Source organism: Gallus gallus, chromosome 1 (genome assembly GCF_016699485.2).
Source record: "Gallus gallus isolate bGalGal1 chromosome 1, bGalGal1.mat.broiler.GRCg7b, whole genome shotgun sequence".
NCBI classification, from domain to species: Eukaryota; Metazoa; Chordata; class Aves; order Galliformes; family Phasianidae; genus Gallus; species Gallus gallus.
Genome location: NC_052532.1, coordinates 36,383,900 through 36,410,165, shown reverse-complemented (window position 1 = coordinate 36,410,165; position 26,266 = coordinate 36,383,900). Strand labels below are relative to the sequence as shown.

Sequence of the window (26,266 nt, the reverse complement as noted above, 5' to 3'; positions counted from 1 at the left end):
AAAAAGTTCAGTAAACAATAACAAGGATGACTGGATGAAGGGAATAGCTTCCACATGAGAAATAATTCAACAGTTGTAACCACTGGAGATAGGACAGAGGTACATAAAATCTTTGGTACCTCAATAAGGAACAGCTGTTTATACCTTCTCGAGCCTGCACCTATTAGCATCTATTACCATCAAATGTGATAGTAAATTCCAAGCAAATAAAAAGAGGTACCTCATCATAGAGTTAGCTGATCAGCAGATATGCTGCTATGGAAAATAATGGGTGTTACATTAGCTCAAACTGCAATTGTACAAGCTCACAGAAGAAAATCCTCTAAAAGCTATCAAGTTCAAAGAAGCCGCTCAGCAAGTCCTTGAGCACCAAGCTTTGGCAGTTGGGACAGTTTACCAAGGGAGTATTATTTTATTCTTCACCTGACCTTATAGTTTTCCTTCAGTATCTGCTATTGAAGGTCTACTAGGGCTAGATCAGCTTTTAGCATGATGTGGTACAACCATTTTTAAATCATGAGGCAGAAGCACATTAAAATAATTTCATTCATACCATGAAACAGCCAATCCTCACTCCTAGTCTAGGAAATCTGGCAGGAGTTCTGTTAAAACTGAAGCTTGTGGACTGAGTCAGCACAACCCAGTCAAGAACTGTAAGTATAGAGACCTGCCTGTAGCACAGAATATAATTGTCTTCCAGTACACTTTGTTTCATGAGCTAATAGTATTTTCCATGTTGCTTAAAAAGAAAAAATTAAATGAAAAAAGAATCAAGGGTGTTATTTGGGATTCTTTCTTTTCCCTTGTAAAGAGCCTTAACAAGAAATCATGGGAAGGACTGACGCTCCAGGGTCCATATTCGTCTTGACAGACAGAACGTATTGCAGAGCAAGGAATGTCTTCTCAGGTGGTGAACCAGTTCATAACACTGCAAAGAAGCTGCTAGTGTTGCCAAATTACTAGAATGAAACCAGTCACTTTTGATTTTTAACTGAGAGTACAATTCTCTTGAAAAGCATTTCAAAGAAATTTAAAAGAAGAAATAGGTTCAAGACATTACTGAGCGATATAGCAGGTAATTAATAGGTAATCTTATATGTTATTGTTAATGCAAGCTCACATGTTGATTTACCAAGTATACTTACAGAGACTGCAGGCTGCGCAAGTTCTGGAGTGCTTCAGTAGGAACCTGGCGTAGTTGGTTATTCTGCAGCATTCTACATTTTAAGTAACACACACACACACACAAAACAAAAGAACAGAATCAACACAGTAAAGGTATTTTTTTTCTACTGCAAATTTTCTTCTGAGCTCACCTCCTTTGTACTGGTTTTAGCTCAAGATGACAAGCAAAGAAACAATCTACACAAATGCTCCATTCCCCTCGCTCCTCTCAAAATGCTCATTCTCTTCAAAGCAAACAATTACATGCAGTACATCAGCTCTGTTAACACACCAGCTTTAAGCAGGATTTTCAAAGCAGGTGAGGAAGTTAATAGATGAAACCTTACTTGCTTTTGATGGAGCTTGAGCTCCTAATTGCCTCCAGTGATTCTGAAATTGGCATCCGCGTGTACTGATTTCTTTTTCCTTCTGCAGTACTTCTGTTTCTTGTTCTAATAAAGCTCTGAAGGACTGACTCTTGAAATTCTCGCTTAAGAAAAAGCTACTATGGCCAACACCACTTTTAACTGTATGAACAGTTTATGATTTGGTTTGTATAGATTTGTCTCAGTAAGAACTGCTGAAAATTTTCCCAATGAAGTCAGTTTTCTCAGAAGGAAGTTTGTTAGCAATCGTCTAACAGATTTATTTTCTGAAGCTGTCACGTGATTTAGCTTGCTAATACAGAAAAATCTTTATAAATTCCAGGATAAACTTTTCTTACCTTAGAATACATTTTCATTCAAACTCCCTAACATCCTTGTTTAGACCAACTCCTCCATATATAAAAGGATTCTATCTGGGTAACACTGGAATAGTACATGCCTTCAAAACGAGGCATACTCCATGGGACACTGTAAAGGAAACCCTTTTTGGCAGGCTTGAAGCTCCTTAGGCCAACAAGAGCTACAGCCCAACTTAAGAGTAGATGGAATGGGTAGCTCTTTGTACTTCTTTCCCACCTAATATCTTTGCAGTAAAGCTCAGTTTACTTTTATAGTAGCATCTGGCTTGGCTTGACAGTGTGTAAGAGGTTGGCATTCTTGCAAATAATAGAATTCGTCTGAACTGAAGGAGAAGATCCCCTTTTATGGATAAACAATGACTTTTGGCCCACTAATAGTTTTAGTAACTGTATGTATCGTCTCATTACTTCATTTTAGTCATTTTCTTAATAACTTATCTTAATTAGATTACAAAGAACAAGATACGAAATAAGAACTAGATTTTAAATTGCACCATGTTCTACAATAATGATTTCCCTCCCATCTCTCAAGAAAAGGAAAAGGCAATATACCCCCACTTCTGTGTGATCATGAGAAGTCCAAAGGTTTTTAGGCCTGAACCCAGAACTTTTGAGACAATTAAAGAAACTATGAACTGAACCAGTTTTTACCTTTGATATTGTACAGAGACATCTACTTGATGAGCAAGTTGTTTTTAGAATGCGATTAATGCTTTCCAACCTTTGTGTTTAGGATATTTTCTATATGAAAAAACAAAGATTTAATGATGTTCATATGTATCTTCACTTCGACTGAATTGTTCAAAATGAGCTGATCAAAATATGCAATTTACTTGATCAAAACTTCACTGGTTAATTAGTTCCCTGGAGCATTTAGGAAATCAGAAATATATCAAACAACACACAGTTTACTTACAGCACTTTAAGACTGAAAAGGCCAGCAAATGCTCCCTTAGGAATGTATGTCAAGCCATTTCCTGCAAGACGTCTGCAAAGTTTGAAAAAGGGAAAGAAAAAAGGAGTGAATACTTTTTGCCTTCATGTGGAATTAATTTGGTTGCTAAAAAGTGTAACACAGCTATGTTTGAAAGACTGATGCCAGAGGTAGTAGTAAAAGAGCCTTTTTTTTTTTTGTCATTAATATACTTTTAAAAGCAAAATATCAAGAGGAGCTCTTAACTGTATAGTTGATTTACTGACAGCTGGACGGCAGAGACAAAATGCAAGTTCATTATAAATCAAGATTATGGTTTAAAACACGCATTTAATTCTTTGTAGTTCCCTTTTTAAGCATTAGAACAACCTCAGTAACTAAAATACAGACATACTAACAATAATTAGCATCAGGAGACTTACAGGCATACACTTTTGGAACGGTGTATATATGATGTCTGTGCACATTTAACTCAGCTGTGCATTAATTCATTTCCATATAAAATCAAAACATATCCACATAGTAAAGAATAAAGTTCATTTTGCAATAACAGTACCCCAAACTTCTCTGCTGGTGACATGACAGTGTATTTGCTATTATTTGTAGGTTTTTTCCCCCACTTCTGTTGTACCCTTCTTCTCAGAATGCCTCAAAATACTTTACAGACCAAGGTAAGTACAACAAGTATCTCTGTAAAGTGTGGTACTCTGATTAAAAAAAAAAAAATAGAAGAAAGTACTATGTAGGATTTGCTCCTGTGGAAGAAACTCTTCCTAGGTTGCACTGAAAGTAATGCCTCCTATTTATTTCCACAGAAAGTACAACAGAGAGCACAATAACACTATTTGATAGAGCAAATTCTCAGCTACAAAACATTATTTTTTCCACATAGTTACCAACATTAGCCGTGCATTTTTACCAGTGATGAATAAGAGCCTGCATGCCATTCTCATAACTATCTGCACCAGCAGAGGTGCCCCACTGTCACTGTTGCCACTGCTGAAATGCACCACCCACCACCTCACTCTGCTCACAATAGCTGCTTGGTCTCCATAAACATTCAGCAAGTGATGATGAGTGTCAGTGGGTACCATTCTTTCTGCATGGAGGAATTCAGTGACACCCCTTTGCTTCATATGTACTTCCATGTCAGATGCCATTGTGTCAGACTGCCACTCTGCTGCCATCTGTCACATGGCAACAACATGTAATGGAATATTAGTGGGAGGATTCAACCAGTACTGCCATACCACCAAATGTGCACCTCTGATGTCTTGGGCCAATATAATAAAACAGGAGGCACTGTCTTAAGGAGCAGCCCTCATATTTTTGATGTGAAATGCCACTGGTGTGTTCCTCAGCAGTGGAACTGCAGAGCATCTTGCATTTACCCTCCTGACATTTCAGTTCAACAGGAATGTACCATGATACCTCTTCCAACACTGGAAAACTGACTGGTTGGGGTGAGAGTACTGTGTGTCAGTAGAGCCCTGCTGACTGCTCTTAGATGGCCACAACTGGGTTGATATGATTTGATCACCCTGTTTGCACAATTAGAAGCCAATTACTTGAAATTTCTCATCAGCTAAGATATTGTACATCAAAATTGCAATTAGCACAGGCCAGCTGATGTGGTGACAGAACTGACTTTTGACTTGGCATTTGACCCCTTAGGAAAGACAAGAGGATGAATTCCATCAAATAAGGCAGTTGCCAGAAGGGAACCTATAGCACTGAAGTAGGCACCAGAGTTTCTAAACCTGTTTGTAAAAAGTGCCAGGTGCTTGGAACTGCACTGACTGTTCTTAAACTTCATCTTCCTTTGAAGCTTATTTGCCCCAAGATAATTACAGGGTCCTGGGCACACCTGCTCTTTAGACTTTTCTTCCATACACAAAAATGTTGGTTACAGTGGAAGAAAACATGACTCTAGATGCCAACTCCAGTGACTTTTCAGGCATTTAAAATTTGTGGAAAAGCATCTTCCCTGTGCACACACAACTGCTGACTGGTGTGACCTTGCTCAGTGAGTGAAGTTCTCTTCTGCAGAGCTCACTGAGATAGAGCCACTGAACTCATCACTCACATGACATGCTCCAGGGTCTGAGGCTCAGGCATCTGAGACCTGGGTATGTGCACCCACACTCCTGCAGGCAGATCAGTGAGCAGAACCTGGCACACTCTTGCGTAAAGACAAAGAGGTACTCAACAGCCAAGCTGACTTTATTTTAATGGGTGAAGGGCTCCTGCAGCTTCATCTTTCATTCTGGATGGAAAGGAATGGCAATGACTGATGGGTTGCTACTGGATAAATCATGCATGGTAGGCACTGGTTCCCTGAAAGCAAATGCTGTTTGTGGATCATAGACCAGCAGAAGTTAGAGATCTCTCTAATGCTGATCTCAGTTTATTATATAGTTTTGGAAAGACTACAAAATGTTTAACACCCGCAGCCTTTTGCACTATTATTTTACTGCTATGACTGAACTCTAGTCTTAAAAATGAATCAGAAAGAGAAGAGGCTGTAAAACTTTACTGAAAAAAAAAAAAAAAAAGAGTAGGCACAGGTGCTGAGGTTTCCACTTACTAAAAGTGCCTCCTTGAGTATCATGGAAAGCTCAGTAAAAAACAGATAACTGAACTCATATCTCCAAAGACTCAAACTGGCGCTGTCAGGGCACCATCCTGTCTTGAGTGGCCGTGTTGCAATAAACCTCACAGTTGTTGCAAAGCAAACTACCAGACACACTACATGTTCATACTGCTTCTCGGAACTGGTATATTCCTTATTTAAAAGGTTAGCTAAGAAAATTAGAGTTCTTTAAGCACTCTGGTATGCTAAGCATGCTCCTCCCTGCTTTAAGTGCAGCACTGTGGTAATGTAATTGGGACACTAAACAGCTTTTTCTGTTTCTATGTGTAATGCTGACTCTTTCTAGCTTAACAACAAGTCCTTCTGTGGTAAGCCTTAATGCTTGGCCATTTTTGGGGGGAAAATGGACAGTCATAATTTTTAAAATGCTTTTATGTTACCTGTAATATATAACTAATATAGTCAGAAAGAAATACCTATGCACAGAGATATTCATATACATATGGCTACATGGCTCACAGGCATTCAGCACAGTTTTAATGAGACTGTACTGCAGAGAGTTATATTTACTCTTCCATGTAGATTTTTTTCCCTGTTTCCCTTTGTTGTCAGTTGTTGTGAACAAAGATCTCTCTTTGGGAGAATATTTCCTAAGCTGTTGTCATTTTTAGTGTAACACCCATTTGAATTATCAAGGCACCCACAGCCACCATAAGAGCATTACCCATCTGCATGGCCCCAGCTCCAACATTCGTAGGAATATCTGAAGTTGACAAGTATCTATAAGCAAAGGATGCTGTTCCTGAGCTATTTGAATGAGAGTTACCTGCACAGTTAAAGTGAGATGTAAATCCTCCCACTTTTTTTTTTTTTTGCCTTCTTTCAGATTCTAAATCTCATTTTGTATTCTGTTTCTTTTCCTGTTAGATCACAACTTCTCAGTTATAAAATATCTTGTCAATTAAATGTCTTTTCATTTATTAAAAAGTCCACTTTAGACAGAGGAAACCACATGTTAATCTTCTATTTCGTAAGCAGAGCTTCTGTGTTTACGCCTTATGAGCTTTTCAAGCCCCGGGTGATTCTTCTAGCTCTGCTTTGTTTATTTTTCAGTTTGGAAAGAGCTCTGACTGATTTTGTAGGCAGTGTCTACTGTCATTTTATATGACACTCTTCTGCTTATGTAGCAGAGGATCATGCTTATCACCTATAGCCCATCACATTTCAGTGGAGGACTAAATCAAATATATCACACGTGCCAAAACAGATGTATGTCTGTGCAGCTCTCTTACCAGGCAAACTGACAACATCAGAAAAGGTAGACTTCTGGCAACATTTATTTTCTATATAATTATGTTGTCTGACCTCCAGTTACCGAAGTAATTTCTTTCTCGTGACATACTTTTCATGATTTTCCATGGAATCCAAATCAGGCAAACCACCTATCCATTCCCAGGATGCTCCATGAGACCACTTCTGAACACTGGCGCAACAGCAGCATCTTCCCAGCCCTTTGGAATTCCCCGGCATTGTGGGATTTGGAAAAAATCAGCAATAATGATTCATTGGGCTCATTGTTTAATTCTTTCAATATTCTTGGATGGAAGTTTGCACACCAGTTCTTTAAGACATACTGCAAAGCTCATTAAATTTGGCTTATTTGTTCCCAACCATTTTAATGCCTTCCTTCTGGATTTTTTCTTGCTATTGCTGTTTCTATTCTCAGTCTTGGCATAGAGGAAAATAAATCCCCTTGTTGACTCTACAGGTATCTATCAAGCATCTGTCAGGGTTTACTCATCTCCATATCAGGGATTTTGTTTTCCATTACCCTAAGCTATTTCAGGGAAGCTGCCCAGTACTTTTACTGAACTTTGGATGGACTCTGGGTAGTGATTTCAGTCTGGATAGGTAAATATCGCTTTCCCTGAATAGATGAGGATGGACATCCTATCTGTTTCTACAGTTTAGCATTTAGTTAATGATTTCTGAGAGGAGGAATAAACTAGCTTTTTCATAACACTTACATAACCAAATGACTGGCTTCTACTGTTAGAACAACTCTAAATTTCAGTTTTTAAAAGTAAATCCTTTTCTTTACAAGCATTTCTAGAGTTACTATTTTAGAAATATCACCTTAAGCTAATTCAGGGTCAAAGTTATCGTATCTCTAATGAAAAGATAATTTAAAAAGTCAGTATTGCTGACTTCGGATCATATTTCTATATCTAAAATAGCTGTACTATTTTATAACTGTATTTTACTTATGCCATTTCATTTATTTTGCTAATTAAGACAGAAATTAATGGCAGCTGGAAAATGTGTGGGGATGTGTCACTGTATGCTTCCCTTGGTACCTGCTATTTGAGACTCTTGAAGACAAGATACTGGGCTACTTCTGGCAGTGGCAAAGGCTGAATTTCTATACAATTGCGTATCTCTTTCTAAAAGATGCAAAATAAATGAGCTGACAGAAAAGCACATTGCCTCTATCTTTTCAAATGGCAGCAATTTATGAAGTATGTTTCGACACAGTTCAGCGCAGCTGGCAACCTCTACGTGGTGTTGGAATTGCTGCAGTGCTTCAGGTCAGGTTCGTGGCCTTGCTCAGATCTAAGAAAAGGCATATGTGGTGTCTCCTGTGAGCACTGTTCATCTGTGCATCCCTTTTGTGTATTCTGACCTCTCCTGCAATGACACAGTCCTGAGAAATGGTCATCCCCAACTCAGGAGAACAATCCTAAAGACAGCACAACTGATAAAACATCCACAGAAAGTTCTAAAAAAGATCAGAAAATTCTTGTTTTCCCTCTACTGTTGCTCATGTCTAAAAAGAACAGATTCATTCCCCAGAAAGAAGCAGATAAACATGAAATTGTGACTGAACACAGTCAAGTATTTCCATTACATTTCTAGAACAAGATTTTTTCTCTTTGTGCTTGTATGTTTTCTGCCTTGATCTGCCTCGAAAGAAACCTTGCCTGGCACCAAGCCTCTCCTCATTACCTACTGGAAAGGAAGGTGAACTCAAAACACCAAGAATTCTTCTCTATAGCTAATTATCTGTGGCACTTAATAAAGAAAGTTTCAGTAGCCATTACAAACGGTTGCAAACCTAACCAAGCTACTTCTCAAAGTCTGCAGCAAGTAGTGACAGTATGACAGGGGCAGGGGCTGCTTTTTTTGTCTTTGTCCAAGGTAAGATCTAGTCCAACAAATGCTGAACAAGCACCTGTAAAGTGTATTTCAAAATCTTGTAGTATCAAAACTGTAGGAAAGATATGAAAGGAAGATAATAGTCTTGTTGAGAAGCAGAGTGCATTTATATTAATGAGCACTCGTGCTGTGTTCTAAGAGGATTAACGCAATAGAATTTTCTTGAATAAATTACTGTTCAAGTCTTGCAAGGTGCAGAAATGCAGAAGTGTAAGTGTTGCTATGGATCTTGGTATGGCTCAACACATAGTAGGAATAAGCAGTACAAGAAGAGTAAACCTCTTCTATTAAGAAATGAGAAATCTGTTCTAATTCTCATACTGAATGAGCACAGTTGTGTAGAACTCCATTACACTCAAACTTATGGTAAATATATTGGACAATATATAAAGGACATATTGAACAGTATATTAAAGGAGAATGTGTGTCCTTTTGTAGAGATTGAGATACACATCATGGATATTAAAGACCCCCGATCACTTGTGCTGCACTATATTTATTCACTCCACATGCTGTTTGCTTACGTGTACTGCAATATTCAATATCTGAGTGCAACTCAAAATCATCTGTCAACTATGAAAATATACTGAGGTATATCTACAGGAATAATTTCCTGCTATCGTGCATTTATCTCCCTTTGACTCTGCATTTTACTTCTGATCATTATTTTGCTGATTGTATTTGAGAAATGAGAACAAGGACTGCACATACTAAGAGAATGCCAGTATGAATTTGGTCATATCTACATATACATAGATATAAATGTATGTTTAAAGATGTGTAATTTACCATCAGTAATGTTACAACTCAATGAATTTTATGCTTGCCTGTTTTCCTTGAAAACAGGTTTAATTCCTTATTTGCTACATTACATTCTGCAGTTAACAAAATCTCCAGACAGAAAATTGAAAACAAATTATACAGACAGACCTGGAAACTGGTGATAGAAAGCTTTGTTTTTGCAAATAAAAGCTGGAATTGTAGAAGACCTGAGATGGTGAAAAATCCCCACAGTTGTGCCAGTTCTGCTGCTCCATGGTACCAACCTTGCCAAATTTGGTGCCACATAGAAAATTTCCTTAATTGGAATTGTAGGCTGTCTCTTTTATACCCCGGGTACAGATAAATTTGCTTTTGTAATTCAAAACTTCTTTCTAAAAACCTGATCCTCCTCTCCAACTGCCATAATTGTTCTCAGTAACTGATAAGGATAAGTGGTGAAATCTCAGTCCCATTGATGTCTGTGAAAAAGTTTGCGCTGACATAAGCAGAAATTGGACTCATATTTGCATCATGTCTCAGTATCATATCTGAAAGTGATTCACTTCTCCTACGAGTATTTTTTGGAGACACAATGTGGAAGCATAACATGAAAATATATATTTCCATTATTTTTTTTCCTAAAAAATCTTGATCTGAATATAAAAAAATCCTGTTCAAGGAAGAATTACTCACCTTAAATTGCTTGCTTCAGTTTTGTTTCCTGTCAGACTAGCCAAAGACAGACATGTGCACAACACATACACTGTACGCACCTTTAGTTTATACAAACGTCCAGTCAGTACATAATGTATTTCTATGATAATAACTTTCCTCAGTTTACATAAGCATCTATAGGTAGATAAAACAGAATGTTCTTGCTCATTACATTAAAACAATTCTGACAACATGGATACTAATCAAGAACTTACGCAAAGGGAATTAAAATTGAGATACAAGTTTGATATCTTTTAATGATTATTCTTGGGCCAATGCAACAGAAATTTATGAATGAATTGGTGGGTAATTACTGTGTTAATTATTAATTAATTAATGGATGATATCAGCATATATATTTAAAAATGTTTTTGTGGAATTACTTTGTTAGATTAAGAATTTAAATGTTATTATGTATTTTAATTATCTTTTTATATTTCAATCTGTCATGTTAATTAAAACTGTAATCACGGTAATATAAAAAGTGGGTCAAATGATATATTAAAAAAATCTGATGATCAGAGAGATCAAAGAAGAAAATATAAAGATGCTCTCCTTTCCTTAAGAAAGGAGGAGGGGAGTGTGCAAATCATAATTGTGCTGTATATTACATTTATTGCTACTTTCAATTCTGTTGGAAATTCAAATATAACACAGTCTGCTCCTGCTTTAGGGCCTAATTGCCTTTTAAAATGTTTGTGCCAAATTCTCAGAGGGTGTAAACTGGAATAACTCCAACTGACCTCAAGCAGTTGGAATGAAATCAGTGTGTATTTGATCTCGAGCTGGCTTTCATAAAAGAGATCTTAGATTGCTGTCAGTTAAGGATGTGGTCTAAGACTTACTATTTCTCTTTCCACTTATAAAAGGGGAAGATTCTATCTGCACCTTGCACAGTTCAGTATGGTGACCCTCCAATTTCTAAGGACAACTGACTGCTCCATTCATGCAGCTGCCCATGGCCTGTGCTGGGAACAAGCTGCTTTGCTCTCAGCATGGCAGAGGCCAGTGTCCTACCAGAGGGCTCCAGTGGAGTCCTTTTAACACATGGCCAGGTACCTGCCCTCTGACTTACAGCACAGTGAACTCTTAGGGTGCATGCCAATATTAGCCAGGAAATCCTGTGTTGATTCACAGGATCAGATTCCAAAGTTACTTGCAGTAAGAGAAAGAATTTCACTTCCACTTTTGAAGAACGCTGTCACCAAATCACTGGTCTCAGAGTAATCTTAAATTTGTTAAATTTCCTTCCTCCGTGTTTCAGTGTTGCAGCAAGATGAAACAACAAATGGTAAGTTATACACATTACATTTCCTAGTTTCAGCCTTCAAAGTGTTGCTTACACTTCTGATGCTGATTTTGGTTTTATCCCAGTAGCACCAGTGTCACTGGGATAAATTATCGTCATTGATAACAGGAATTGGTTGATATGTACTGTGAAATGAAGCACCACAACAAACAATCAATAATTGTCCTCATTGTTTTGTCCTTCCTGTGTCATTGGCAAAGGACACAAATTGTGCAGTTCCAAATTTTGCTGTTATAACTTTTCTCCAAGTAGTACAATGAAGCGATGCTGAACAACTACAGGAGAAATTACTTACTCCTGTTTGGAAATTAAAAAACAACAACAACAACAACCAAACTCAAACTTAAGAACGGTGCTTGTGAGCTTGAAGAGACATAAAAGTAATACGGGCTGAATTCAGTGCCTATAATCCTAAGCAAAATGAAAAATGGAAGTGTGTACTGGAACTGTGCACTGCACTGAAACAAAGCAGTGAACAAACAGGATGAACTTCCACTGACAAAAAGTAATTTCTCCATACCTGCTACTGCAGTACATGCAGAATGTGTAAGACTTAAATTAAAACCCTGCCTCAGGATCTATAGAAATATAGCACATTTAATAAAGCATAGCTTCATCTAAGTTAATTAAGTATAATTTTACTATCTGTATTGATCGCAAAACACAAAAAGCTCTTCCTGTGACTATTTGATAGCATAAACCAGTTCCTACTGAATATTGCTGGTAATGAATTACAAGTTCCAATCAGTACTTACAAGTTGCAAGCTGAAAATTCACTTTATCTTGCATTCAGTAACAGCAACGCAACAGCACTGATAGAGTTTCTTGGATATCAGCATAGAACCTTCATTGTTCTTACTTGCACAAGTCTCCCTATTTTCACTTCTCTTTATCTTGATCCCCTCACCTTCTTCCCTGCTGCCCCTTCACACCACAGATGCACAGCAGTGTCAAGGCTGCTCCCTGAAATTTGTATTAACATTTCAAGAATAATTGTCTGTCAGCACAATCCATTCTGCAAGCAATGCAAGCTGCTCTAATTTAGTAAGGCATTTGCCCTATTGTTTCTCTTCTTTTTGTTCCTCATCTTGTCATCATTGATAACAGAGAAAGAGGGGCAGTCTGGAGGGTGCCAGGATGACCCAGCCACACAGGGAAGTTCTTTGTTGTCTTTCAGCTTGGAGCCATCAAAGGGACAGGGACAAAGACAGTGACAGCTCCAGAACCAGCAGGGCTGTCATCTTGTACACTAGGAATCTTCTGCATTTGGATCTGTGGGTTTTTGGTTTTTTTTTTCGTAGTAAATCAAAGCAACTGTGTAAAAGCTAGGGGTGAAAATGATTACAGTTGCTTCCAGTGCCTCTCTGCAAAGCCATGGAGCCACAGCTCTGAGTCATCAACAAAGTCTGTCCCACAGCAATGGCATTTATGATGTGCCACAGTTACATGCCACTGATAAACACTGTGCACTCAGCACAGGGCATATCCCAAACAGATTGCCTCTGCATGTAGGCATGTATGAAGTGAAGACACTGAATTCACAATTCATGTGAAGAGGCTGGATATCCAGCTCATGTGTCAGCTGGCGCACTGCATTTGAATTACACATGGGGTGGGAAGTCGTTTAACAGGGAAAGTCCTTGAAACGCTTGCTGATGGAGATGGCACAAGCTGATTTCCATCAGGAACAGCAGCTGTAAAACCTGCTGTGCAAAACCCATAAAACTGCTGTTTAGCTGACATTAGAAGGACACGTGTAGACGGTTTGAGACACTACATCATATCTAGTTTTACTTTTGCTGTGCACATCTGTTGTAGGTATTTTTACTTTTCTTTCTTTGGAGGTATCTAAGGCCATGCAGATCTATCTTTGGGAAAGACTTTCAGCATCCTGTCCAAAGTGTGTTCAAGTAAATTAAGAGATTTCCCCACTTCTCCCAAAATGTTTTGGACTATAGCTGCAGCACTGTAATGTTTACTGCTAGCTTATATAATAGTAAAAAGTGTAGAACCAGTTTTCAGTGCTAGCCACAAAGTGCCTGTACCAGCACAAAACGAAGGATGGTACACAACCCCAGGAGCCAATGCTCTCAGTTTTCAAAGACATAAATGACTGAAGAGCTCAGTCCCACCACTCAGAGCCGGCAGGGAAAATAACACCTGATTCCCACCAACAGCTTTGAAAACCTCTTTGTAGGAAAATAGAACAAACAGAAAGGGAAGTAAAAGGAAAATAGTAAATGGGTCTTGCCTGGTTATTTAGAACTTCTTTTTCATGTATACAGTGGTCTTCTAACCACTTCTGCAGTGCAAAGGGATTTCCACACACATGATGGTGAGTTTCACATAATACATCTGTTTTGCACTGTATCTGTAATCCTGCCTGCAGTATAGTATTAAAATGCATGTTTAAAGTCACTTCTGTCCAAATAACTGACATAGTAATACTGTGGGCAATGTGAAAAAACATGGACGTGGGTTTCAGTAAGCTTTCCTGTACCTGTAAGTAGCTTTCAATTAATTGAAGGTGTCTCTATCACTTGATTTTGTGAAACTGTCTTACTCTGTAGGTCAAATAAATGTAATAAAACAGTCCTGTTTTTTTGTTTGTTTGTTTGTTTGTTTTTGGTGACTGTTTTGCAGAAATGTTTATTCAGAGTTGCAGAAAAACAGCAAAGTACCATAGGAATCACTTCGAGATTTGCTCTTCTGTGGAGTGTTCCTGTGTTTAAAATTGAAATGAAAGCGCAATATATGTGTGTGCATGGGTGTGTGTGCATATATTTATCAGTATGCATACATATATGTATCCATTTACGTGTGGAGATAACTAGCTGGAGATGTTTGTAGCTAGATCTGAATCTTCTAATTTTAAATGATTATTGGCTTTCTTCCTCACTCTTCACAGATATATCAATTTATAAAATAAAACACTTTCAGGCACTGCTTTGAAGTGTTAGTGATCTCAAAATGATATGCTTACGTTCAGATGTTGTTGTCTTAAAAAGTAAGTCTTAACCTAGGTAATTCTTTACACTTCCTAAAAAGCTTTTTCTTAATGCATTGCTTTAACTCACTGCTCAATTAATACAAGAGTGCTAAATATATTGTAGAATGACACGCATCTAGAAAAACTCCACACAGGATTGAATCTTAGGCTTAGTAATACTGATAAATATCTGCAGTTATTTTGAATTTATAATGAGGAACTCTACTTAAGGATGTTGTACAAGTCCATGCAGAGCAACTTGCTGATAATCTAGCAGCTGAAGCATAGATTTTTTTCTCTGTGGGAGTTCCATCATGTGCATTTTAAGAAAAAAATGATGATGGGTCTTAAAGGCCTGGAAAAAAAAAATCATTTTGAAAACAAAAAATCTTTCTCAAAACAAAACTTTTCAGGAGCTACAACAATTCAAAGAACCACAGTATTTTCCACGATTTTTGGAGGAAAAGGCACTTCAAAAATATGGCATAGTTTCAATATGTTGCTGCATTTCAATGATCAAAGGCTTTAGTTAAAGATAAATACCAGGCACAATCATCAGGACCTCAAGAATGCTGCTTGCAGAGGTGTTGAACCTCGGCTGGAGGAGTGGATCAGTCAGCTTAGGAGGTCAGAATTTGCAGAGCAGACCTGACCAGTTCTTTGGGGGTAACGAGATGCTAGTATTGCCAAACCACACATCAAGAATGTAGCATTTAAGCTAAATCTCAGTCGATCAGTCATTAACCTTTATCAGATTTCTGAACCAGGACTACAATAAAGGGATTACTAATACATTTTCCAGTGTTAAAAAGCCCTAGAAAGTGCATTTTTAAGCTGCTGCTGAAGTTGTATTTCAAAGAGTGGACAGGCATTTCTAAGATGCATTTTAATCTCACGGAGACATGCTTTGATACAAAGATCTTGTAAAATCTTATTTTTACCATGTCTGCATTATTGGTCAAGTTACATTTTATAACAGTCCACCTTAACTGAGCCAGACGAACAAAACATAGAATTCCCATGTAAGCCAGGAGTAGAAATAGTGTAGCAATGCTTGGATGGGTAAAATAATTTTAATACATCCAATCAATGCTCAGAAATGAGTACAAAGGAGCATGGGAACTACAGTGGCTGTTACTGCCTGCTTCAGAACTTAATATCCGGTTCCCCTTCCATTGTCTATACTTTTGTCTAAGTAATACTAGACTGAATTGTATTATACATGTCTCTGAACACCAAAGACGCTCCCAGTGCAATGTGTTTGTATTTGCCTTAAGAAGAGGTAAGCAGTTACCTCACATCTTCAAAGGGCTCACTTGTCTACACTTACTTGAAAAGTGAATATAAATTGGATGGCTGCTATAAAGCAACATCAGAATGATTGGATTGTGTGAAACGAATGGGGAGCTGACCGTGCGCATGGAAAGCAAGATGTAGCAATGAAGTATCTTCCTGGTGCTATCAACCATGAGAAACTGAAATTACATAATTTGGAAGAAAGGGTTACAGGGACAGCGGTTTCATATTTAAGGTGGAACATATGGGTCCAGCACAAGAATAACACTTCTAAATACTTCCATATTTCTTCACCAGGGCGATGAAGTAGATTGCTGAATAGTCTCTCAAGCAGTGCTATTAAGTCTCACTATTTGGGTCATTTAATTTTGAGAGGGAAGGTAACTTGGCATGATGCACAAAAACTCCACTCCAGGAAAAGCCCAAACTTTTGTTTTTCTCTCTTCGAGAATGACCAAGTAAACAGGAACATAAAAAAAATCCACAAAGTCTTTGTGGCATGATTCCCTTCATGTGCACTTGATATTGTAACGCTCAGTGTTTGACATCTCTCCTTGTTACGTCCCTGCTTTGGTTGAAACCTGCACCAGCAGCAATAAATACCGAAGAGAGGAAGAAAGCAAAGGAAAAGACAGAATTAAAAGAAATGCTTTGTAAATGCAAGTGCTACCAGTAATAAAAATAAGACAAAAATATATAAGATGAAAAGGAAACAGGAAAAAAAAAAAAAAACAAAAAACAAGCATTGCTCAAACTCAGCATCACCAAAATGGTTATCTTTTTTTTTTTCTTTTTTTTCCTTCATAGATACCGACTGCAAATACCAGGTATCAAAATATCAAAATTCTAATGAGTGTTAGCAAGGACACCAGAAGTCATCAGTGCAACACACAACCAAAGGTGATTTAAATTGCAGAGGACTGTGCACATTTCACAGCTTAAAATAAACTGTGGCTTTGCAAGGAGGGCACAATCATGACTTTGCATTTCTTATGTGGGTTTTACGGTGTGTTAGTAGCTAAACTGGCTATAAAAAAAAAGGGCTTTCGTTTTAAAAGCTTATAAAGCACGATTCATAGGAGGGGTCGATGCCTACACAATTCTTTTAATCAACTTTTAGAGGTATTCATGCAGATGCAGATGCAGGTGCCAGCTTTTTCCCACAAGAGCTCTGGTACATCATTTACAGAGTCTCTGCTGCTCCTCAGGAACCTAAATTTTCTTTTAAGCTTGGGTCATTGTAGCTAAGGTCACTGCTAAATCCAGGTCTCAAGAATGCACAATACTTTTCACTTTTGGTTAGCCACCATCACTTCAAACCAGCATTCCTCTTTTGATGTAGTGTTTGGTCAGCTGGTTTTTGCAGTGTGCTTTTCCCCCTCAGTGAACGTACTAGATAGCCTAGCTAAGCTTTGTGTAGGATTCTGCATTTTACAGTCACCCTTCAGGGATGCTAAACTTAAGAGTAAGGAAACAGTAATTAAAAGTGATTGGGACAAGAAGCCTTGATACTACGAAATGTGGACTCAATTGTCCTTGACACAGGCAGAACGAAGCAGCAAGATTTGGTTTTGATTATAGCTTTACTTGCGATTTTAATAAACATGAGCCAGTATTCAAACTTTTAATATCCTGCTGCTTAACTATTTCCAAAAAGCAATCCAGTTCTTTTAAACAGCCCTTGTTTGAAAATTTTAATTTGTTTGGCTCTGCCCCTGCCTTGAGAAGTTGTAGCCTCTCGGTAACTCTTTTATAAGTTCACTTCCAGAATCACAAGCAATCTATTTTTTTTTTCCAACTAAGTGCTTCCGCATGTGCCAAAAGTGTCAGGCTGACAGCTTTCCTGCACCGTTTTATCTGGTTCCCACAGTAAGTATGAGAGACAAACATAGGAATGTGTCTAGCGCTGACTATGCCCATCAAGGATACAATGATACTTACAGCTCTTCCAGGAAGCGGAGATTGTGCACGGGGTTCGAGGGCAGCTTAGTAATGTTGTTCATACTGAGATCACTGTAGGGGAAAACAGACAGAGACTTAGTATGGCATGTCACAACTGTGGTATCCAGCTGTTCATTCCACACATTTTTAAGTAATACATTAACAAAAATTAGTTCCTCTGCCAGAACTGATGAATCATTATCTAGTTAGCACTTTAAACATTCTACTTTTGTATGAAAATGGCTCTGTCAAAGCAATACAAGCTACTGCATGTTCCTTATTTCCAAAAAATTTGGAATGTTTTATCACTCTCCATAAATCAGCTGGAATACTAAACAACCCTTTTAGGCTACATAATTTTAATAAACCGCTGTACTGTATTAAAATTTATTTGGAGTAGTAAAGGAAAACTACTCTGATATTCATTGTCTTTGCACTCCAGCACACCGTAGGTTTACTAAAGCAGACAAGCAAAGCTGCACAGGTGCAAACTATTTGCATGATTCTTTACATTTCATGAGCATGGAAAAATAATGGTTTTGCTGTACAGCTTGCTGCATGAGCCTACTGATTTTCCCTGAGTCACGTTAGGTGTTCCCTAAGCCCAACTCACTTGAGTTAAAGAAAGGACATATTTTCAAAAAATAAACATCCCCTTTCTAGAGTGCTCTTTTTTTTGCAGGTTCTCAAATTGCATTAAGTAAGTGAAATGAACCATAAAACAAGGGTGTAATGTGATCCTTCTCTGTAGCACACTTCCTGGTGGGGTTCCACAGTAGTTCCTGGCACAGGAAACAACCAGCCATATCAGCTCTGTCAGAGCTCATTCAGGCTATGGTTCAGGCTACATTTCATACAATAACTGCTAATGCTGAAGGTGTTTCTTCATTTTTTCCATTGTCTTCCCCATGCCCAATACTATCATTACAATTGACTTAACGTTAGGAATAAAAACTGTAAACAGACTGCATAATAAAATTCTACATGGAAGATAAAACTTACACAACTATGTCAAAATTACTATAGATGCTGTTAAAAGAAAAATATCAGAGGACGGCATATTTTATGCAATGTTATGTGATCATTTTAACAAAACAATATAAACATATATACTTGAAAGCACACTTACAGGTTCTAGAGGCTTTGGATAGTATTTGAATAACTTTATTTCTTCCAGCTGTTGAGAGCTCATAAGGTAAATAAGTTATCTGTACTTCGGTGGGTAGGCATCCTATTCCTATTCCTATTCCTATTCCTATTCCTATTCCTATTCCTATTCCTATTCCTATTCCTATTCCTATTCCTATTCCTATTCCTATTCCTATTCCTATTCCTATTCCTATTCCTGTTCCATCCACTTTCTATTGTTCACAGTCTGTTTCACATTACAGAATATATGTTTTTAGCCAGCATTGTTAATTTTGATGTTTGATCTTTTTCTGAATTTAAAAATGTGTAATTTAAGAACACTTCATGTAGAGATTAAGAAATAAAGGAAATGTGTTAATACTTTACAACAATTATTGAATCACTATTGGGTAAGGTCTCTCTGCATCCACTTCAAAATCAAAGTATAATTTCAGAAATGTACTTACTAAATTCATTCTTTATTGTAATACTTTACCACCTAATTCTTCCATACAGTTTAGCAGGTTATTAGCCTTTCACTTTGATAAATGCCTAAAGGATTTATTCTGGCAGAGGAACAAATGCATAGATTTATTTGGCAAAAGCAAAACTCACTCAGTGAATCATATACTACTGAATGTGAAGACGAAATGGCATTTTAACATGGTTTTCATAATGGGATTTCAACATTTGTCCTAATGGGTTTTTGTAAACATACCAGAACACATTTTAGACCCAAAAAGTCAGAGATAATGGAAGGTGAGAGTGATTCTTCTTCAAATAGGCAAGCATTTAGGGCACTCTACAAACAGCATTAATCAGTGCTCTGGATGACTGACCAGGAAAATCTGAAGTCTATTTTTATAGTACATTAATTTATATTAGTAGTAAGCAGGACTTGTCTGATATCCCCAGAATCCCATATCTCTGAACTCCCGATCCATACTCGATAACACATTTCACAGGCAGTCTGCAGACCAGACTCGCTCTATTATCTGAAGAGGATTGAAACAAAAGACCACTTTGATTACATGCTTTGATGCACAATCAGAAAATCAACAATATACACTTTTATTTAAAGCATCTTTAGATCCTACAGGTGGATTTACAGAAAGCATCACTCATGTCTACTCTTTGGTCTCCAGAAAAGTTCATCAAGCATTGATGAATATCAGTGGGGGCAATTATTTCTGCGTAGAGGATTTCAGCGACACATGTTTGCTTCATACACCCTTCCATGTCAGACACCATTGTGTCAGAGTGCCCCTCTGCTGCCATCTGTCACACAGCAACAACATGGAATGGGATACTGGTTGGAAGATTCAAACTGTATTGCCATGCAACTAACATTTACCTCTGATGTCCTGGGCCAACATAATACAAAAGGAGGCGTTACTTTCAGAGCAGACATCATGTGTCTGTATAAGTATGTATATTTTTAACATTTTTCTCATAAACAAAAATTATTTCCAGATTTGTTCAATAACGCCTTTCCAAGCTTGTTTTTACACACTGCTAACTAATACACCGACCGCTGCAGTCCGTGTTGTCAGTGTGTTATTGTTGCAGCCTTAATGGTTTCAGAATCTCAGAAAGACTACTGCAGGGAGAAGTAATATCTTCTGATTAGGCTGATACAGCTGGAAATACTTAGAAACTTTCAAACACAAGAATCAAAAACCTCTGCTTTTCCCAACTGTACCAACTGACTGATTAGATGACATTATTTCACCCATATTAACCTTACATCGCTTGCACTGGCACTGTAGTAATTCATTTGCACTTACAGTTCCCAGATTCAGAGTACTCTTTTGGGTCATAATCACCATGGATGCATTTCATCCAATTTCATTTGCTGAAGGAACTAAGGGACTTAGAAGTCCCATGATCTGAAGCTACTTCTGGGGTGATGCTAGAAGAAGCGAGATGAACACAATGCAACCAATCATATCTCATGTTAGGATCACACTGTAAAGTTTCAGCTGCTGAGCAGAAATTCTTCATAGTGTTCCAAAGACAAAAAAAAAAGGAGGATAGAGACCTATCTACAATGAGCTTTATGGCCACTAGACAGATCAAGCATACCTAACAACCAGGAAGAGCAAGCTGGTAAATTGGAGGCTTACAGATTATGACTATAAAAGGTGCCCTGCAAATGCAATGATTTCTTTCCAAAAAGTACATCAAACAGGCTTTCTGATTTCTCCTTTCAGGGCTGGCCTGTCAAAATCAGTAATTTGCTCTTACTAGAAAACAGAAGGAGATTAAACATGGCTTGTACATAGGGGTTTGTGCTGTAATGTTGAGAAAAATATTAAAATCAAGGTAGTAAGTCTCCTAATCATCCCCAGAGGAACTATTCTGTTCCTGTACCAGACCCATTTCCCAATTTGCCTTGTGTGCTTGTGCATATATACTCAGCAGAAGCAAAACAGTTGGAACTGCAATCAATTCTTATCCAACTCAGTAGTCTTAAAAGCTACTGTGATGAAAAACTTAAAATTATTAGCGTATTGAAAAATCTTTAATGAGTTGATAGACACAACCTTTCCTATATTCCACCACTGAAGTACCTGAAAACTCCACTGATGTCAGTAAGGAGCTGCATCATTTAAAGTACGTGCTGAGTTTTAAAATTCTCCTATTGTATATCAATAGTATCAGATCAACATATGTGAAAATTAAGCTCAGCATGAGCTTAAGAACTGTGCTAGAAAAGCAGTAGGTTATTTTGAATAGTCAAATGAACATATAATCTCTTTTCCCATTAGCATTCTGGCAGCCTATTTCCAACTGCTGATTCTAAAAGTAATATACCAGCAAATGATAATTCTATCTTTTCAGAAGATAAAAAGATTTGCTTCAATGACTGCATTGGCAACACGGCTCATTATAATGATATCTTAATTATACTCTGTGCCAATCAATCATCAGCTGTGTCTCTGGTGACTTGAGAAAGAAATCCTACCTGTCATTTAATTGTCAGGTGCTCCTGCAGCAGATTACGTTTTTGAAGAACAGAAAATACTGCAAACTGAAATCTACATCTATCTTTTTTTTTCTTTTTTCTTGGTGATGCCTTGAACAAACTATAAGCATTTGCATAACAGAGCTCAGAAGGGTAAATACGCAGGTCTTTCCTCCCACCCAGTTTTGTTGTCCATGCATACATAAGCTGGAAAAAAAAAAGCAGTTATCATCTTAAAGTGAATAGTTCCCAGTAAACTCTCCAAAGCCAGTAAAACAAGTTAAGTGGACTAGTTCTTAACATATAACAGTAGGGTCTGGAGGCCAAGTTACTAACCTGTTATTAGCTATTATTACAAGAGGTGTTTCAGGGACTATTCACCTTGGAATCAGTTTTCCACATTGTTCTTATGCCCTTTAAAGGAGAACAAAAATCCATCTTCGGACATATGCAAGGTTTCTATTGGCTTCCACCAACCTATTCATCTATTACTAGGTTATACTTCTATTATACTAAGTAGTACAAACTTCTCTACCCATCACAGGGCTAATACAATAATCCAGGATGAAAGACAATGAGTTTTGTAGTCTATAATTTTTTAACAGTTGTCGTCTAATTTTTAAAAAATGATCAAGCCTTACTATTATGATTGCTAGTTATGCTTTCTCTAGGCCTGCCTTGCCCCAACAAGATGTATTAATAATTATTTTTATGGCAATCTTTGAAAGAGAAAGCACTCACATAAAAATACTGACAATAGACTGAATACATTGAGTTCCTACCAGCTGAGAACAGCTTCTAAAGTCGGGCCATTTCCTTAATCCATTTACAGCTAAATTGGACACTATCATATAGGTAGTGATGCAATATAATGAAAAGGAGTGAGAATTACTGCTTCTTTTCCCTCGCTATGCCTATCTTTTTACTGCAGCGTGCTTGGTTTCACTGTTGGCAGAACACTTTACCAGCTCCACTGTTTAATGGAAGAATATGCTAGCTATTAAGTGCTTGCTGTCTGTCTGTTGCCACAATTGCTTCTCTACGTATATTAAAAATAACTCCATCTGCTGTAGTTACTAAAAGCAGATAATCTTGCAAACACTGCAGTAGTAGTTTACATTTCTTAGAATATATTCCTATAGCACTTCTTCATTCAAGGGTCTCCATGTATAAATAGATGAATAATTATCATCACTTTACAGAAGGGAAACTAAGACATCTAATGGTGAAGCAATGTGCTGTCAGTCAAACTCAGCTGTATGCCACCAAGGAACCAAACACCAGGATGATTTGTGCAGTGCCCTTGCCATTAGATCCCCAATGTGCCCCAAAGCATTCACACAGTACTCTTCCAAATGGGGATGCATGAGCTGTCAACAGCTTCACCAAATGGCTCCACAAAACCATGACCGTATTTTCAGTCTGATGGTTCTGGATTATACTGTCTTCCAAAATCAACTTGCAAACTGGCATGCATGCGTTTCCACGTTTAACACACCCATGGAGAGAAGAACAGGGAGGAGCCATAAATGTTGTGAAGCAGTTAAAGTATGACATTTCTTCTCAAAACGAGCTGCTAACTGCACCTGTGGTTCTTTGAAGGCCTCCACGGCAAAACTATGATTAAGATATGAATTTACACCACATGGTTCACATTTGAAGCACCAAACATTTTATTCAGAAAAATCTTCCAGATCATATAGGAACAGAGCTTGCGGTGACAGTGTGTGTGTTGGCACCTCTCCACGAGATTTGTGCTAATGTATGGGGCCAGTTTTCCCTCTGACCCTCGGCACTTTGCTTCCCTTTCTTCTGCACACCAGCGGTATGACTTCCAGCAGTGCATTCTGCTTAAAGATGATGGAACCTCTGCAATTTTAAATAGGTACCTATGGGAAGGATCCCACAGACGGTTTGAACTTATGGAAGCATCAAAGGGAAGGTCAGGAGAGCTCTGTCTGCACCTCTTCTCTGCTGTTGGGTGAATGCTGAGTAACAGATCCAGGCAAACCATGTTGATACACCGTGGCTGGGTTCAACACAAATTAACAGAACTGATGAAACTCTGTGGTCAAAATCTGAACTTCCTGACACCTGTCACTGGATTCCTCTAATATCATAGAAAGTAAAATGGTTTATCACTGAAGCAGCTCTGTACCAATCTCATTTTAACCATCATGCATTATTCCTGAATGTGGTAGGCAATTCTGTCATATAAACAGCCATCAAAGGCTTGCTTAAATCTAGACTGCAGAACATTTGTAAAGCAAACAGTACGTGCATGATTAATCTTTTCAGGAAACAATTTTGCCATTCAGTTTATCCAAGACTCCAGCAGAGGGAGCAGGGCAGAGCAAACAATTAAGGTCAAAAAGAAAGTAAAGATCAAAGATCAGATCAAACAAACACAGTGCTGAATTAATCTGACAAGTACCTGACATTTTATTTTAGGTACAACGATTCTGGAGCTGTGCTTTTTTTTTGTGTATCAAATTCACAATGCTCCCTAGGTGAAATTACCCATGTACTTTCAAAGCTGATTCATGGCTCTTCGCTTGGCATTGAAGACTCAGTCTGGTAAGTAATAATTAGCAGGATAAGTTACAAGAACATTCCAACATGTCAATCATATACTGTACTTAACTCATATAATTTACAGCTTAAATATCTAAAGGAATATTTTATAGCACAGGAGCCAGCAGGAGCAATTAAAAGAATTGAATAGAATTTCTCTTCCTCCCATGCCCACAGATTGCATTAGCATGATTTTACTTTGTGAGTTATTACTTGTTTCTGCTGCACTAATTCAAATAGATTATATGAGTTCTGCAGACACTATTTATCTTGTTCAAATGCTGAAGACAATACACAACAGGTTTTATTGCAATTTATGAAGAAGTCTACTACAGTGTTTGTTCTGTTTTTTGTCATTACCTATTTGTTTATCAGGTACTGTTTCTCTTGTTTTTGATGAAGGACAGCACAGTTAACTTCAGAAAAGTTATGTGTTAGAAGTGACCAAGTCTAGGAAGAAGTACTGGGGTCTCTCTTAGTTTCATAATATGTTCTGCATCTCTACATATTGCTTATCTTTACAAAAATTGTTGTATTTGATACAACAATGCCAAAATTAAGAAGAATAGCTTTTGTTTGTTTGTTTTTCCCTAAAGTGGCACATTCATTTACTTCAGAAAAACTAGGCACAACTTCCTTGTAATTCTAGGTTTGTCATTTCATCTCTCAGAATTCAATGAAGTTATTCCTAACTTATGACTACTGATATGAAAGGAGAGGGTCTACAAAGCACAGAATATTTTGCTTACTGGCCCACTACACATTGTCAACATCAGAAAGGAATTCAAAAGACACCTGAATATAGACAGACTCAAAATACAGGTCTAAAGCCATGAAGGAGGCCATAGGCCACACAGCCAATTGGACTCAATACCAAGATGAGTGTAATGCACAGCATAGATCATAATATACAAATCAATTTTAAAACTCATGTTCATCAAAACATCCAGTAAAACTTCAGTGAGGCTGCTGAGAGTAGAAATGAATTAGGATCAACCTGATTTTACTCGTAACAAGGTACACTCTAAGTAACTTCTGCTGGTCTTAATTTGCCCCTATTCCATAGCACAAATCTGAAGATTTAACCATTAAACAGCTCTGACAGCACCTACTGCAAATGCATTCTGGCTGTGGTAGAGCCTGAGTATCCAGAAATTTGTGCATGAATTTGTGCTGCATTTGGAGCAGGAAATACACACACTACATTGCCCAGTGCTGAGAGCCCCAGGTACAGGTGAGTGAGCTAGGTCTGGAGCTGGAATACTTTAATCATGGGAGGTGCCCTCAAACAGTCTAATTATCCCTGACAGAGCAGGATGCTGCTATGGATGTATTAATTTCACAAGGCAGGGGCTCTGCGCAATGTCATTTTCTGTAAGGTATGATAGCAGATGTATTTGATATAAACTTGGTATTCCTTAATTGGTTTTAACATGGTAAAGGAATGGCAAAATCTTCATTCAGCCATGCCAAGGGTTCACCTCTTTCATCCTGACTAATTGCACTGTTACTTTTACAATACTTCAGTTGAAATTTGTGTTATTGAAGAGTTATCTAAGACTTTCATCAGAGTAAATGATGCTATGCTGTATCACAACTACTACTCTGAATTATTCACATGACTATATTTGTGTTGTTGCTTAGCTGAAGTAATTATTTACAGAAGCTTCTCTTCATTGCATGGACAATCCAATGGGTGCCATATTACCTGCACACTCTTTCAGTCAACTTTCTTACCAGAATAATCACTCCTGATCTCCTCTCATCCCACCACTGCCCCTTCCTTTTAAGGATGTTTCTGAATCAACGTTGCATCTGATCTAGATTAAAACAAATCCAGCAGGGAAATAAAAAACACTTCTAATGCAAATCAATTCTCTGATCTGGTTCGTTGCATTGCTGCTTGTGCCACCACAAGAAAAAGTACAGAGGA

The 26,266-nt window shown here is 37.8% G+C and overlaps 1 protein-coding gene across 3 annotated transcripts in view; it reads right to left on the bottom strand.

Moving 5' to 3' along the window:
• Positions 1–26,266, bottom strand: part of LGR5 (leucine rich repeat containing G protein-coupled receptor 5) — an 85,968-nt gene that overhangs the window by 35,552 nt on the left and 24,150 nt on the right. For all 3 annotated transcript variants that reach the window (XM_425441.7, XM_040669680.2, XM_046912467.1), the window contains exons 2-4: positions 17,664–17,735; positions 2,826–2,897; positions 1,146–1,217 (exon numbers count right to left, since the gene is read on the bottom strand). In XM_425441.7, coding sequence (XP_425441.3) covers positions 1,146–1,217; positions 2,826–2,897; positions 17,664–17,735 — 216 coding nt within the window. The remainder of the gene's footprint in view (positions 1–1,145; positions 1,218–2,825; positions 2,898–17,663; positions 17,736–26,266) is intronic.